The following is a 15,912-nucleotide window of genomic DNA, read 5'->3' on the forward strand; positions in this document are numbered from 1 at the left end:
TGATTTGCAGTGCCTCTTTCTTTACTGGGCTAAGGTGTCTTTCACTATCTGCTATAATAAAGACTGTTTTCAAAGCCAAGAATTGTTTTATTGAAAAGAAAAACTTCCTTGACAGACAGACAGACACACAACATTTCATTAACACAAGAGGGCAAGGGTGTGGGTTGGTGAACTGTACAGTCACAAGTTTGCATATGCCATGTCTGGATTGCTGTTTAATGAATCCTGCACTTCAGGGTGCATATACTGCATGGTGATGGGGTTGAATGCAGAGGGTAAGGGTCGTGGTAGGTATCAGGGCTGGTTGGGGAACGTACAGGTGTTGGAGGCAGCTGGTGGTGGTAAGAGCCTGGATGCTGGGGAAAGGTGGTTGAGCTGACATTGGGGCACAAGGCACAAAGGACGGGCGGGTGGGGGAGTAGCACGGTAGTGCTCTGCTTGCATGGCAACGAGTGACTCTATAGACTCCGCTTGGCGCTCCAGGATGCTTAGCAGCCGCTCCGTGCTTTTCCTCTTGGCCACTGCATTTCTCTTGCGGGTCCTGCTTTCTTTCTCTCGCCACTCCTTCAATTCTTTTCTCTCTGTAGCAGAGTGCTGAAGAACAGTTTTCAGCATGTCCTCTTTGCTCTTTCGTGGATTTTTTCTCAAATTTTGAAGCCTCTGTGATGTTGAACATCTGGGCAGTCCAGTCAAGGTCACTGTACACACAGAAATGACAACATTTAACACGGGCAGCATTGTATCCACTATCTCCAGACATGAATTGTTACACTGAGGGAGTTCTCACTTGCAAGTTCTCACTTGCATTCTTTATCCCAAAAGGAAAACACAACAGAAGCCACGAAATGGTGAGTGAGGAGTGGGGCTTGAGTGAGAGGGGAGCTGGTTGCTTCGGGTAATCTGGAGTGCTAGAGGGGTTGAGTGAAGATGCAGATGCAGGGGTGATCTTATCTCCTATCTCTTCACTAAAGAGTCTCCCAACATTTTCACAGGACTTAATCCTGGAAGATGTTTCCCTACTGCGAGTCACTAGGGAACAGCGGGGGCTCTTTTAGAGCAATGTGGATTCCGCCGGGACCCTATGCGGCGTGCCTGTGTTCAGAAATGGTCCCCGGCCGAAGAGTGGCACGGACGTCACCGTCACTGGGACAAGGGACACAGTGGCTCTGCCTATAAACCTGCGCAGGCATATTGCCCACGCTCTGGATGAAGCTTTGCTGAGATAACTGAAGCAGATTACCGCGACGTGATAGACCACATCAACGGGCTATTCCACATCTAGACGCTGCCATGCATGCATCCATAACCCCTTCCTCTCCAGAAACATTTCCACCCAGAAAATAAAAGCCGCTTACCGGTACACCGCTCCTCTGCTTGTCCTTCTGCAACTGCTGGCTGCTGCTGCGAGTGGGTACTATCCTCCTGGCTTGAGAAGAGCTCCTGGCTGCATACCTCCAGGAATCTGCGGTTTCTTCCCCATCCCAGGAGCTTCACTCGCGGTTTCCTCTCCCCGCAGCCTCCTCCTCCTCCTGTCCCCCAGCCTGCTCAGAAGTGTCCATCGTTACCCTGGGATTGGCAGTGGGGTCACCCCCAAGTATGTTGTCCATCTCCAAGTAAAACGGCAGGTCGTGGGGGCGGATCCGGATCTGCGATTACCCTCGCGGGCTTTGTAATAGGCACTCCGCAGCTCTTTAACTTTCACCCTGCATTGTAGTGCGCCCGTTGATGGCCCCTATCCAGCATGTCCCTTGCTATCTGCTCAAAGATATCGTAATTCCTACGGCCGGAGCGCAGCTGTGCCTGAACAGACGCCTCACCCCAAACACTGATGAGGTCCTGCAATTCACCTGTGCTCCATGCTGGGGCTCGTTTGCCGCGTGGAGGCATGGTTACCTGTAACCTGTAACTGATTAACTGATTGCACTCCACACCTGGCTGCAGCAAACAGGAAGGAGATTTTTAAATTTCCCGGGGCATTTAAAGGGCGGGTCACCTGAGGCAAGAGCAGTAGAGTGCAAACTGATGTGCAGAGTGGCTGAACAGGAATTCTGGGATAGCTCCTTATTCCCTGGAGGACAGGTAAAGCGCTGGTGAGTGTCCACACCTGCTGAGCAGCGCTGGTGTCACCAGCGCTGCACTCCTTATACCCCAACCCGGATGGGTTTTCAGCCAGCGCTGCAACCAGGGAGTTGCAGCGCTGGTTGTGCCCTGCAAGTGTGGACGGGGTGTTAATTGCAGCGCTGGAAAGCCTCCACCAGCGCTGCAACTTGTAAGTGTAGCCAAGCCCATAGAAAGTTTTTTCTAATATCTAAACTAAATCAACCTTGCTGCAGACTAATCCCATTAGTTCTTGTCCTTCCCTCAGTAGACATGGAGAACAATTAAGATACATTGCCTGAGTTTTTAAAAAGGTGCTGATTGCTCCTAACTCCAGCTGAAGTCTCATCTAAAAGTCAGATCTACAGCCTTGCTTCTTGTTATGGCCATGTGACATATGTTGCTATTTTTCTGTTTGTGGATCTGCATCCATAGTACAAGGCTTCCTATATCTATACTGCAGCCGCATTTTCCTGAAGTCCAGCTGCTGTGCTGATCAGGATCTGCTTCTGTTAGTTAGGTCAGAGATATTTCTGTCATTTTTTACTTTAAATTGTTTTTATTAATTTTAAAAGAAATTTAATATAGAAGAGAATGGTAAATTACTAAGTGAGTCCAGTAAAACATTAAAAGGAAATCTGTAGAATATAAATGCAGAAATATAATCATAAACATTTAACAATACAAAACTAGACTAGAAAAGGGCCTAGGAAGAATTTAACGTTAGAGCATGAAGTTGTCTGACTCAAGACCTGGTATTTCCTTTCCTGTGAGATTATTCATATAGCTTGTAGTTGATGTAGTTTTGCCTTCATTTTCAAAGGAACCCAAGTGAATTAGGCACACAGTCCACACTGACCTTTAGTGTGAGCTGGGCTCCTAACTTCTTTGGGTTCCATTGTAAATTCCAGACTTTAGGTGGCCAAAAAAATGCTTGGCCCCTCATGGACCATAGAAAAGGGAGAGTTTATAATCTAGAGAGAGTTTATAATCTAAAAGTTGACATGATGCAAAAGTGATAGGAACAAATAACATTTGCATAGAGTATTAAAAAAAAATCTACGGTATGTGATACTATTTATGCTAATTGTCTGCTTGATTGCCAGAGTTTCAGACCTTCAGACCTGTTGAACTGTATATTGTTATTCTAAGTGCCATTAATAAAATAAATGCACCAACTTCCAAATTGTATTTAAAATGGACTTTTATAATAAAACTGTCATTCACATTTTCATATCTTCAGACTGATTTTAAAATGTGCCTGCCCAAAGATTTAGGTTGACGTATTAAAACATCTCTTTTTTCCCCTCACCCCAGATTGGTGTCTTGGCTGGCTAGAGTCCCAAACACTTCGGGTCCTGATGGGGGACTCAGGATCAAGACGTTCAACTCTTGTGTCTCGACTGCCAATATTCAGGAGAAGTATTAGTCGAAGACATGACTCCCTTCCTTCCTCACCCTCCTCCATTAATACTGTGGGTGTCCATAGCTCCTCTCCCTCCAGCACCAACTCAAGCTCAGGTAGTACAGGCAAGCGAAGGAGCATATTCCGCACACCTTCCATCAGCTTCCACAGCAAGAAGGGGAGTGAACAGAAGTCTGAATCTGCAAGCCAGAATGTAAGTATTTCAAATGGTGCTCAGTCAACTCACAACAATTTCCAAAAAACGAGCTTGGAAGAACACGTTAAAAGCAGAGGGAGGCATTCAGTTGGTTTCGGCAGTTCACGGAGCAAGAAGATAACAAGATCCTTGACCGAGGACTTCGAAAAGGGGAAAGAGCCATCAACTAATAAGAATGTCTTTATAAATTGCATACGTTCTGGAAAAAACGAGGGTGATGACTCTGGCTTTATAGAGGAGCAAAGTAGACGATCTATTAAGGAATCCTCACGGAAACTTCTCCCGAAATCTTTCTCATCACACTACAGGTTTTCAAAGCCTGTCCCCCAGAGCCAGTCAGTTTCCTGTGTACAACAGTCTGGATGCTTGTTGGAGATTAAACCATATGTTGAAAGCGACCCCATAGCAGTAAGGTCCTCTCCATCATGTTCTGCTGAGATAACAGAATGTGCAGGAAGTTCTTTGCAATCACCACAACTTTCTGCAGACCTCACCACAGTCCAGACCCCTTCGGAATTTTTAGCCTTGACTGAAGATTCTTTCTCAGAAGTTGACGTGGTGCCCAATAGTGGAAACACGGCGCCACATACAAAGAACTTTGACAATAATACTTCTACCTCTCAGATTTTCCTCAGTCCTGTTGTTGCTTATGTGAGGAAAATAGATCATGTAGAAAATACTTCCCTGTCTGCTGTTATATCTCCTGTGAATCATACAAGCTTTTGTAGTACTGAATCAAATACCTTACCTAAAAATACTGCTGCTAATCAAACACAAGTATTATTGCAAGCCACTGAACTTCCTGGTAAAGATGCTGGGCACATAGGAGAAATTAACTCAGCAGATGCACAGTTAGAAACTTTTGTGTTACATCATGAAGAAAAAACAGTGGAATGCTCTCCAAAGGCTAGTGGATTATGTGGGGACCAACATGAAATAACGTTATCTGAGTACATTAGAGAAACAATTCCTGTAACAGAATCGAAGATTATTCCCTCCTCCTCTGAATCGCGATCCTTTAAAACACAACAGGGACATGAAATAAATCACTCTAAAGGTATGTCACGTGGATTTTTTTCTTGATTCTCCTGAAAAAGGTGTTCACAATTGTAAAGTAGCTTTACACATTTGCAGTACTGTAAACCCAAAAAGTAAAAGAGCCAAAATTGTGCTTTTGTTTTCGAAAGGTTAAATTCATATTTTTTTATCTGTCTTGTGATTTTTAGCTTACTCGGCCTACTCTCAATGTGTGTGACGATGATAGAGTTGCCAACTCTTGCAAATTTATGAGTAAAGTAATTTTGGCCAATGAATCTCTTGATTTTGGGAGGGCTCTGTGTGTGTGTGGTGGGGGAGAGTCTTGCTTATGATTTTTGATCTCTTGAGGTTGGCAATACTGGAGACAACCATAGAACACTAGGCATCAGGATTCATGGTTTCTGTTCCTGGCTGTGGAAGCAGGAGGTGGTCTAGTGGTTGCAAATGGAATAGCTAAATGCAACAGTGCCCCTGTTTGGGTCATCTGGAGGCATGGAGCCCCAGATCACTGCCTGTAAAAGCATGACCTTGTGGTACTTGAGCTGAAGAATCACATCTTTTAGGATGAAGTATAGCAGAGTTAAAAACTCTAAGGATACGTTTACAGTGCAATAAAAAACCTGGGGCACCCAGTCTCAGAGCCTGGTTCAATTGATTAAGCATTATGGGGCTTCGCCTGCAAGGCTAAAAAATGCAATGTAGATGTTCAGACTCTGAGACCTACCACTCTCACCAGGTTTAAGAACCCGTGCTCCAGCCTGAGCCCAAATGTCTACACTGCAGGTTTTAGCCCCAAAGCCTGAACCCTGCTAGCCTGAGTCAGCTGACCCGGGCCAAGTGCAGGTGTTTTGTTCCAGTATAGGTGCACCATAAGTGTAGTCTAACAACGAGAGGGTGACATGGGGCTGCATTGTGTTAGTGTGAGTTACACAAGTGCCTAATTTTGCATATTGAAAGATTGCATGTTTTGAAAGATTGTGAAATAAAATGGCCAAGACTTGCTTTTGTTAAATTAAAGCCCTGAATTCTATTGCCGTCTCTGCCTAAAGTGACCTTGTGCAATCTCAGTTACCTAATGGGTGAATAATAATTACGCGCCAAGGTTGGAGTATGAGACTGGCTCATAATCAGGTTTGTGAAGTACCAGAAATATTAACAGCAATCAGTGGAAAATCGGGGTTTAGAATTTATAGTCTCTGGTCCTGCAATTAAATACACCATCCTCTAGACTGCAGGGTATGCATGGGGATATATTGTGCCCATGTTTTGCTTTCCCAAAGTAACATGAAGGCTGCATCATCATGAGACTGCTTGCAGTATGAGCCAAAGTCACGTTATTCACAGGAAATTCGAGAGACTTGGCAAAACTGTATGTATTGTTAAAATTTACAAAAGACTGCATGCAATCTCCTAGGAGTGCACAAATACCTATTAGCTTGGGCACTTAACTGTATGCAAATTGGGTTTGTGTATAGCAGGGTTCATCAATTATTTTTTTGTCAAGGTCCAAATTTCTTGGTCAAAGTATAGTCAAGGGACAGACTCCAGAGAAATAATAAAAAATAGCAATAATGATAAGTAAATAAAAAGATTTTGGGGCCCATTCAAAGGCATCTTACGGTCTGGATTTGGCCCATGGTCTGCCTTTTGGCTACCCCCAGTGTATAGGAATTTCTGCACATGTTCCAGCACTTTGGAACCTCAGGCACTGTATGATGTTAGTTGTCAAATGAATGGCAATGTCAGGCTAATTTAGGCACTAGACTAGCTTTTGTCAGAGGGCACATCTTCAGTTTGGTAGTCTAGTCAATTTAGATAGATGATTTAAAAACATCTAGGTACTACTCCTGCCCTGCGTCTCATTGGGCTTGTCTTCACTGCAGTGTTAGCTCAAGTTAACTCCTCTCGACTTAGCTTCACTCGAGTTAAGGTGACCAGATGTCCTGATTTTATAGCGACAGTCCTGATATTTGGGGCTTTTTTTTTTATATAGGCACCGATTACCCCACACCCCTGTCCTGATTTTTCACATTTGCCATCTGGTCACCCTAGCTTGAGGCGAGAGGTCAAACTGCCAAACAATACTTGAGTTGCACAGTTAGTCTGTCTGAGCAGCACAGAGTAACTGAGTCCCCACTGTAGTACTAGCACCAGTGCCAGCAGCACTTGAGCTCCAACCCACATACTCCATGACAGGTGAGTTTAAAGCACTGCCTAACCCAAGCCAGAGATTCTTGTGAGTGCAAAGGAGTTGTGTTTGGGGCAGCACTCAGGTTATACCATGAGCTAACATTGAATGAATGAAGACAAGCCCATTGTCTTTTTGTTGTTGTTGTGATTTTACCATCACACTTTCCTATTGAAAAACAACAGTAAAAAAAAAAAGTTATTTCTCTTTGTTGGTGTGAAGTGAAAAACTCATTTAAAATGAGAAACTGGCTGACTGTTCAAGGAAAAAAGTGAAACTATGTGCATAGTGCTGTCAAATATACACATTAAATGAAACAGAGAAACATATTTCAAATACAGCAGTCTTACATTGTGTATTACATGATGAGGTAAAAACAGTAGTGAGTGATTTTTTTTTTAGTGTTCACTGTGTTCCTCTAGAACAGTACTTATAAATGTTTTGAACTGATCTTAGATTTTATGTGGATTAAACAAAATTTAAAGGGAATTATTAATGCCAAACAAAACACATTTTACTTGATGGAATATCAGACTAGACTAGAAATTGATTGCAGGAACCAATATGGCAAGTGTATATACTTACACAATAATAAAGATATATTTAAAAAAATCTTGGACTAACATCAGCCCATTCTGCAATAAATAAAAGGAGGAAGGGTTTTATGGAACCACAAGGTTTGCTGTGCTATTGTGCTACTCCCATCTTTAAAATTCTTCCTCTGCTTCCACATGCATGAAAATTAGGGCTGTCAAGTGATTAAAAAATTGTGATTAATCGCACTGTTAAACAATAATAGAATACTATTTATTTAAATATTTTTGGATGTTTTCTACATTTTTAAAATGTATTGATTTCAATTACAACATGGAATACAAAGTGTACAGTGCTCACTTTATATTTATTTTTTATTGCAAATATTTGCACTGTAAAAAAACAAAAGAAATAGTATTTTTCAATTTACCTAATACTAGTACTGTAGTGCAATCTCTTTATCATAAAAGTTGAACTTACAAATGTAGAATTATGTACAAAACAACTGTATTCAAAAATAAAACAATGTAAAATTTTAGAGCCTGCAAGTCCACTCAGTCCTACTTCTTGTTCAGCCAATCGCTCAGACAAACAAGTTTGTTTACATTTGCAGGAGATAATGCTGCCCGCTTCTTGTTTACAATGTCACCTGAAATGAGAACAGGTATTCTCATGGCACTGTTGTAGCTGGCGTTGCAAGATATTTACATGCCCGATGCGCTAAAGATTCGTATATCCTTTGATGCTTCAAACATCATTCCAGAGGACATGCTTCTATACTGATGACGGATTCTGCTCGATAACAATCCAAAGCAGTACAGACGGATGTATGTTCATTTTCATCATCTGAGTCAGATGCCACCAGTAGAAGTTTGATTTTCTTTTTTGGTGGTTCGGGTTCTGTATTTTCCGCACTGGAGTATTGCTATTTTAAGACTTATGAAAGCATATTTTACACCTCATCCCTCTCAGATTTTGGAAGGCACTTCAGATTCTTAAACCTTGGATCCAGTGCTGTAGCTATCTTTAGAAATCTCACATTGGTACCTTTGTGTTTTGTCAAATCTTCAGGAAGAGTTTTCTTAAAATGATCAACATGTGCTGGGTCATCATCTGAGACTGCTATAACATGAAATATATGGCAGAATGCAGGTAAAACAGAGCAGGGGACATAAAATTCTCATGCAAAGAGTACAGTCACAGATTTAATTAACACTTTTTTTTAAATGAGCGTCATCAGCATGGAAGCATATCCTCTGGAATGATGGCTGAAGCATGAGGGAGCATATGAATGTTTAGCATATCTGTCACGTAAATACCTTGCAATGCCGGCTACAAAAGTGCCATGCAAATGCCTGTTCTTACTTTCTGGTGACATTGTAAATAAGAAGAGGCCAGCATTATCTCCTGTAAATGTAAACAAACTTGTTAGTCTGAGCGATTGGCTGAACAAGAAGTAGGACTGAGTGGACTTGAAGGCTCTAAAGTTTTGCATTGTTTTGTTTTTGAGTGCCGTTATGTAACACACAAAATCAACATTTGTAAGTTGTACTTTCATAATAAAGGGATTGTACTACAGTACTTGTATGAGGTGAATTGAAAAATACTATTTCTTATGTTTATTATTTTACAATGCAAATATTTGTAATAAAATAATATAAAGTGAGCACTGTACACTTTGTATTTTGTGTTGTAATAGAAATCAATATAGAAATGATATCAAGAAGTAGGACTGAGTGGACTTGAAGGCTCTAAAGTTTTACATTGTTTTGTTTTTGAGTGCAGTTATGCAACAAAAAAATTCTACATTTGTAAGTTGCACTTTCATGACAGAGATTGCATTACAGTACTTGTATGAGGTGAATTGAAAAATACTATTTTTTCTGTTTATCATTTTTACCGTGCAAATATTTATAATAAAAAATAATGTACACTTTGATTTCAGTTATAACACAGAATACAGTGTATATGAAAACATAGAAAAAATCCAAAATATGTAATAAACAATAGAATACCAATTGAAATGTAACAGTTTGATTAAAACTGTGATTAATCGTGATTAATTTTTAAAATCACATTTAATTTTTTTGAGTTAGTTGCGTGAGTTGACTGGGTTTAATCGACAGCCCTACTGAAAATCTAATCCTTCTCCTCTTACCCAACATAGTCATTTATCTGGGGCTGGGAATTGGGATTCAGCCTCTCAGCTGCAGAACAGATGAAAGTGGCTGTCAGGTTATCTTGCTTTGGTTTGGACAGCTGTGGAGCAGAAGTGGGAAAGCAGGATGGGAGGCCCAGCCCAGTATCTCTGCGCCTCATACACTGATATTAAATGAAGCTCCAGTCCTGAAATGGGTGACTTCCCACCATGCAGGCAAGTGTGTAAGGCATGATGTTAAAAGTCATGTTTGCCTGGAACCCTTAGAAGCCTGGTGGGGGCTGTGGGCAGCTGACGCCTGAGTCTGCCCTGAAGAACAGTGGAAGACAGTTAAGTTCTTTGCACCAGTGTGGATTAACTGGGAATAGTTCCTGCAGTGGGGGTGGGGGGAGTGAAACAGTTGAACAGAGCAGTGCCCTAATATGCTAAGAATTAAACAGAAAAAGGGTGGAGGGACTTCTGCATCTTGGGAAATTGTGCACTGGTCCACTGGCTGGACATACAGAACTAGACCCTTGTAGATGGCCTAGTCTTGGCCTGACAATTTTACATACTTGTACAAACAGCACAGCTCTGTAGTAAATAGTTGAATAGCTGCCACTCAGCATAAGTGAAGCAATGTGACTTTTTTCTGATGAAAATATTTTTTGTGAATACTTGCATGTCAATGCTGATTTCTTCTCTATTATAGTTAATCTTGCCAGTAGTTTTAGTCCTTACCGAGAAGGCAGACTCATAGAGAAGCGCCTGAGATCCTCGTCAGAAGGCAATGCTGGAAGCAGCAGGATGATCTTAAAACCAAAGGACGGAAACACAGAAGATCTTCATAGCTTGCGGAAGCAGAGAGCGGGCTCGTCATCTTCAAAAATGAACAGCCTGGTGAGTGCATTCTTACAGATACACGTTTTTGCAATGGCTTTCATTTCTGTAGTGATATGTTTTTGCTTCTAATGACTATTGTAAGTGTGAGAACACAACTGTATAGGAATACAAAGCCTTATCCAATGCTGGGACAATACAACACTCAAAACTATAAGATACTTTTCGGAACATAACCTCAGATTGTCGTCAACACCAAGTATTTCAAAAGTCTGTGTAACTTTCTGTTGTGTATTTTTTTGCAGCTGTTATGCAATGTTCGTACGGCCGGGGATTTCAGCTGGGAACTTCTGGAAAACTTATGATTACCAAATGCTTAGTATTAAAAAAGTAAATAAGTTCAAATACTGGAAGGGAAAAAATGTAGTGCAGTATTTGTAATTGTAAGTTCATAAGGCCTGATTCTTCAGCAGTTTCATGCCGGTGTGACTCTTACCTCAAGGAATCACACTGACCTACACCTAAGGTAACTCAATGGAGGATCAGGCCATAGTCATGTGAAAAGTAAATCATATATAACAAGGAAAGACTAATTTCAAAGGGCTGAATGCTCCCCTTCCATACACAAACCAGTGGCGGGGAAAAATTTCTCAACTCAGGATAGAGAATCTGTTTTTTGAGAACCCCTCCTCCCCCACTTCAGGATTGGGAAATTGAAAACAAGCGTGCTGTCTAAAACCATGATAGAAGATTACTTTTTGAGGCCTGCTTCAAGGTGAAGGGGTGGTATAAGGAGCCTGTTGACTTTTAAAGTTGTCTGTCTTCTCGTAGGCAGTGAGGGTAAAGAACTTAAGGTGAGTGTAATGTACTCTCATGCTTACTCAAGACAATAAGGAGAAGTGTAGAACATGTTGCTGCATGCTGAACAGGCTGCAAGCAACGGACAAGTTCTGCTTGGTAGAGGAAATAACTAAATAAGTCTTGTGCTCAGATGAGTTGCTGTTGTGAGATTGTGAAGGGTTAAATAAGGATTCAGCCTATATAAATATCTGACACATAACTTGCCATGAAGAATATGTGAGAAAGCAACCCCAAGATTCGCCATTCTACTCATCACTTCTGCACATGTCCCTCAATAAGCATGGACATAAAAGAGGAAAAGCATCCTCACAATGACCACTACACTGCAGGTAGAGTTAAGGTCCCAGTTGGGATGTCTACAAAGATTACCAGACTATCAGGATTGAACACAATCACCCTTTGAAGGTAGGTTTTTTGCAGGGCTGTGGATTAATCCAGATTGACACCAACATGTAAAAGGGTTTTAGCTGCATGTTCCTTCCACATAGTTTACAAACCGTAATGTCAAAAATGCAATAGAACAAGCCATCAAGGGCAACCTCTGTGATTCCCCACAGGTTTCTGGCTTCTGGTTAACCCAACCCTCCTTGATTCTTTTCCTTCTGAGCTGAACTAAATTAACCTCCAGCTGGGAGTGTCTCCCTGAGCTGACCTTGAGCCCTGTTTGATAATTAACTTCTGGAACAACAGAGGATTGTCTGTCTCAGCAGGACTCCTCCTACAGACATTGCTGAGACAGAAGGTAATGCCGATTTTTAGGCACTCCACCTGGGGGCACCCAAAGACCGGTACAGTGTCACAGTCTGCCCCATCTGGCTAGAAAACTGAATTTGCCATTTCAAAATGAGGGAACAATTGTGCGCTATGTCAGCATTGAAGGTAACCTTATTTGCTGCTGACCTCTGCACAGTTTAAGATTTTCTGTTTTGTATGTGCCTGGCTGGGGTCCTCTTGAGTGCTTGACAGAGAAAATAGAAAGAACGGTTGGGTTATCTGACTCTCACATGAATGCTTGCCTCTACACACGCTTTGTATAGCCTATGCAACATTTATTAGCTGAACTTGACCTACAAGAACATCAAGAACTTTTCAGTGTGTATGTGTGTTTTTCTTCTCCCCTGTAGCAATCACCAACTGTTTTGATTCATTATCATTTAATGTATTTTATAGCATCTGAAAGAGCATTAGGCAAATCATCAACAACAACAACAAAGCCAAACATTTTCTGCATGTGTCTCTATTATCCTTTCTAGGATATTGTCAGTTTGTACAAATGATCTGATATAGAAATGCAAAACCTATATCTACAGGAAAAGGCTACAAATGCACACCAGTGAAATGCTACACCCAGAGAAATATAGTAGAGTGCTGCATGGCTAGATAGCTGAAGTGAATTCTCTGTAATTAAAGAGAATAGCTACAGCATGTCTGTCACTTATCCTGGGTAGTTTGCATTCAAAAAAGCAACAAATAAATCAGATTTTTCAAAAACAGGACATTCTTAAATTGAAAATGTTTTTATACATCATGATAAGTGTGCCGAGTGCTTTACAGACAAACTAAAGAGCTTACTAACTATGGAGCCAGTCCTTCAAACACTTAGGGACATGCTTAACTTTCCTCTCATTGAAGTGGAAGTATGCAAGTAAGTAAAATTAAGCGTGTGTATAATGATTTGCAGGATCAGGACCAAGTCATTAAACAGATCTTCTTTTCAATTATGTAGTTGGCTGGTTGCTGATGTCTGAACATGAGGTTTCACTTGAGTCTTATTCTTAGCCATGTCACTATGTGGGTGGTAACATCTTAGCGTCATCTCCCTAAACAATAAGTGGGATTTTGTTGTTGTTGCATTTTTTTATTTGAATCAGAAATGCAAATTTTTTTGTATTTACTCTAGCAAGACGATCTCCAAATTCATTAGTGATCATTCTCTGTTCATTTACTACAGTCATATATCCAGTGCATTCAGATCAGTTGTAGAGTGGTTTTATGCACTGAAGACAGAATACCATAAAGTGAAAATCCCCTGTACTTAATGCTTAGCAGCCATTATATGGTAACACAAACATTAGCTATAATATCATATATAAACATTCTGAGGCAGTTAAAAAGCCTGAATATAAAAAAAATGAGAAAAGACTTGAAGAAAAAAAAGGGTGGGAGATCCAAGAAACTTGCAGTGATGGGTTGGATCACAGAAACCCCCATAGGGCTGCCAACTGATGTGCCAAGACTACTTCTGTCCCTGCTTTCCCTGCCAGCTTGGGACTCCAGAACCCTGACTGGTTGTGCCAGACACGCTTGCTGGCTACAAACACAAACCCAGGTCTGACCCACATCCCACAAACTGCAGGCTTAACTGAAAGCAGCTTAAGAAGTGTTCCTGTCTCTAACACTCAGTTGCCCAGCTCCCAGTGGGACCCAAACCCCAAATAAATCCGTGTTACCCTGTATTAAAGCTTACACAGGGTAGAAGAACTCCTAAATTGTTCACCCTCTATAACACTGATAGAGATGCACAGCTGTTTGTCCCGTCCCCCCCCCCCCCCACACCAGGTATTAGTATATACTCTGGGTTAATTAATAAGTAAAAAGTGATTTTGTTAAATACAAAAAGGAGGGTTTAAGTGGTTCCAAATAATAACAGACAGAACAAAGTGAATTACCAAGCAAAATACAATAAAACACGCAAGTCTAAACCTAATGCAGTAAGAAGCTGAATACAGATAAAATCTCACCCTCAGAGATGTTCCAATAAGCCCCTTTTACAGACTAGCCTCCTTCTAGTCTGGGTCCAGCAATCACTCACACCCCCAGGGCAGGGTTACTGTCCTTTGTTCCAGTTTCTTTTAGGTAGCCTCTCCACCCCCAAAGGATATCTCTTGAGCCAGCTGAAGACCAAATGGAGGGGTCTCCCAGGGGTTTAAATAGACTTTCTCTTGTGGGTGGACACCCCTCCCACCCCCTGTGTAGAATCCCAGCTACAAGATGGAGTTTTGGAGTCACATGGGCAAGTCATATGCAGGGGTGAAAGTAACTTACAGGAGTTACCGGTACTGCCGGAGTCCTGAGGGGGGCATGGCCTCATCTGGAAGAGGTGAGGCCTCTCAAGATTTAAAGGCCCTGGTGCACCCGCTGTGGCTGGGAGCCCCAGGGCCTTTAAATCAACCCGGGGCTCCCAGCTGCAGAGGTGGCTGGGAGCCCCTGGGGCTCAGGGGCAAATTAAAAAGCCCTGGGGTTCCAGCCGCTGCGGAGCTCTGGGCCCTTTAAATCCCCACTGCAGCTCTGGCTGCCGGAGCTGCGGGCGGGATTTAAAGGGCCTGGAGCTCCCACAGCTGCGAGGAACCCCGAGCCTTGCCGGGGTGGGGCTGGGATTTAAAGGGCCCGGAGCTCCTGCTGCTGCGGGGAGCTCTGAGCCCTTTAAATCCAGCCCCAGCCCAGCTGCGGGCGGGATTCAAAGGGCTCTGGGCTGCCTGCTGCGGTGGGGAGCCCAGAGCCCTTTAAATCCCCGCCGTGGAAGCCGGTGCGATCCGGCACGGCGTACTGGCTCTTGCTGGTACGCCGGACCGGACTGGCTTACTTTCACCTCTGGTCATATGTCCATGCATGACTCAAAACTTACAGGTAGCAACCATTGTTCACATGCTACCTTGAACATCCTCAGGTAGACTTCTTATGTGGATTGGAGCCTTCCAAGATCCATTGTCCATTAAGTGTTTCTTGATTGGGCACTTAACTTGCAAATTCCTTTCTAAAGAAGCTGCCCAAATGCCTTACAAGGCTACTTAAAATCAAACAAGTACACAGCCAGTATTCATAACTTCGAATACAAAAATGATATATGCATACAAATAGGATGAATATATTCAGTAGATCATAACTTTTGCAGAGATGTGTCACATGGCATATGTAGCATAAAACATATTCCAGTTATTCAGTTATTCAGAATACCTGTCACAAGTGGTTAATTCTCACTTCAAAGAATGTCAACAGAGAATTAATAATTAATATTTTCCAAGTAAAGGAGAGGGGCAAAAAGTTCCAGAAATGAATATTATTAAGCAGATCTGTGTTAAAATAATTAAAAGTCCTCTCCCCTTCTATTGAGGAATCCCAAAGTATTTCACAAATATTAATTAACAGTTACAGGCCTCTCCTCGCTCCTGTGAAGTAACAAAGAAAATCACAATTTCATATTGTGACATTTCAGATTTGTTTCAGCAAACATTAATAAGCAGTGAGAAAATTCCAATAAGGGGAAATAGATTTGAAAAGAAATATCACAATTTAAAGTCCCCGTGGAAGTGCCTATGCTTCCCTGATGATGGCACCATTGCTTTTCCAGTCTCCTCTGTGGAGTCAAATGAAAGCTACAGATAGCAATTTCTTGGCATCGTATAGAAGTTGAGGAAGCTTTGTAGCTAGTAAGAGACCCTTTCCAAACAATAGAAAGGCAGCCCTTCAAGGCCCTTTTTGTTGTTGTCAGTAAGTGACAATTTTGTGTTACTCTGCTGGGTGGCTAGGAGCCACAAGAACGGATGAGATGCTAGATTTTCGGAGAATATGAAGAAAAGGTAAAAGTAGCTACATGG

At 42.0% G+C, this 15,912-nt stretch overlaps 1 protein-coding gene across 23 annotated transcripts in view; it reads left to right on the top strand.

Moving 5' to 3' along the window:
* Positions 1-15,912, top strand: part of CCSER1 (coiled-coil serine rich protein 1) — a 1,061,579-nt gene that overhangs the window by 108,673 nt on the left and 936,994 nt on the right. For all 23 annotated transcript variants that reach the window (XR_005599010.1, XR_005599009.1, XM_039539953.1 and 20 more), the window contains exons 2-3: positions 3,415-4,776; positions 10,329-10,516. Coding sequence is in view for 21 of the 23 variants with exons in the window: in XM_039539953.1 (XP_039395887.1) it covers positions 3,459-4,776; positions 10,329-10,516 (1,506 nt within the window). In the remaining 2 variants the exon portion in view is untranslated. The remainder of the gene's footprint in view (positions 1-3,414; positions 4,777-10,328; positions 10,517-15,912) is intronic.

This window comes from Mauremys reevesii, linkage group 5 (assembly GCF_016161935.1).
Source record: "Mauremys reevesii isolate NIE-2019 linkage group 5, ASM1616193v1, whole genome shotgun sequence".
In the NCBI taxonomy this organism is placed as follows: Eukaryota; Metazoa; Chordata; order Testudines; family Geoemydidae; genus Mauremys; species Mauremys reevesii.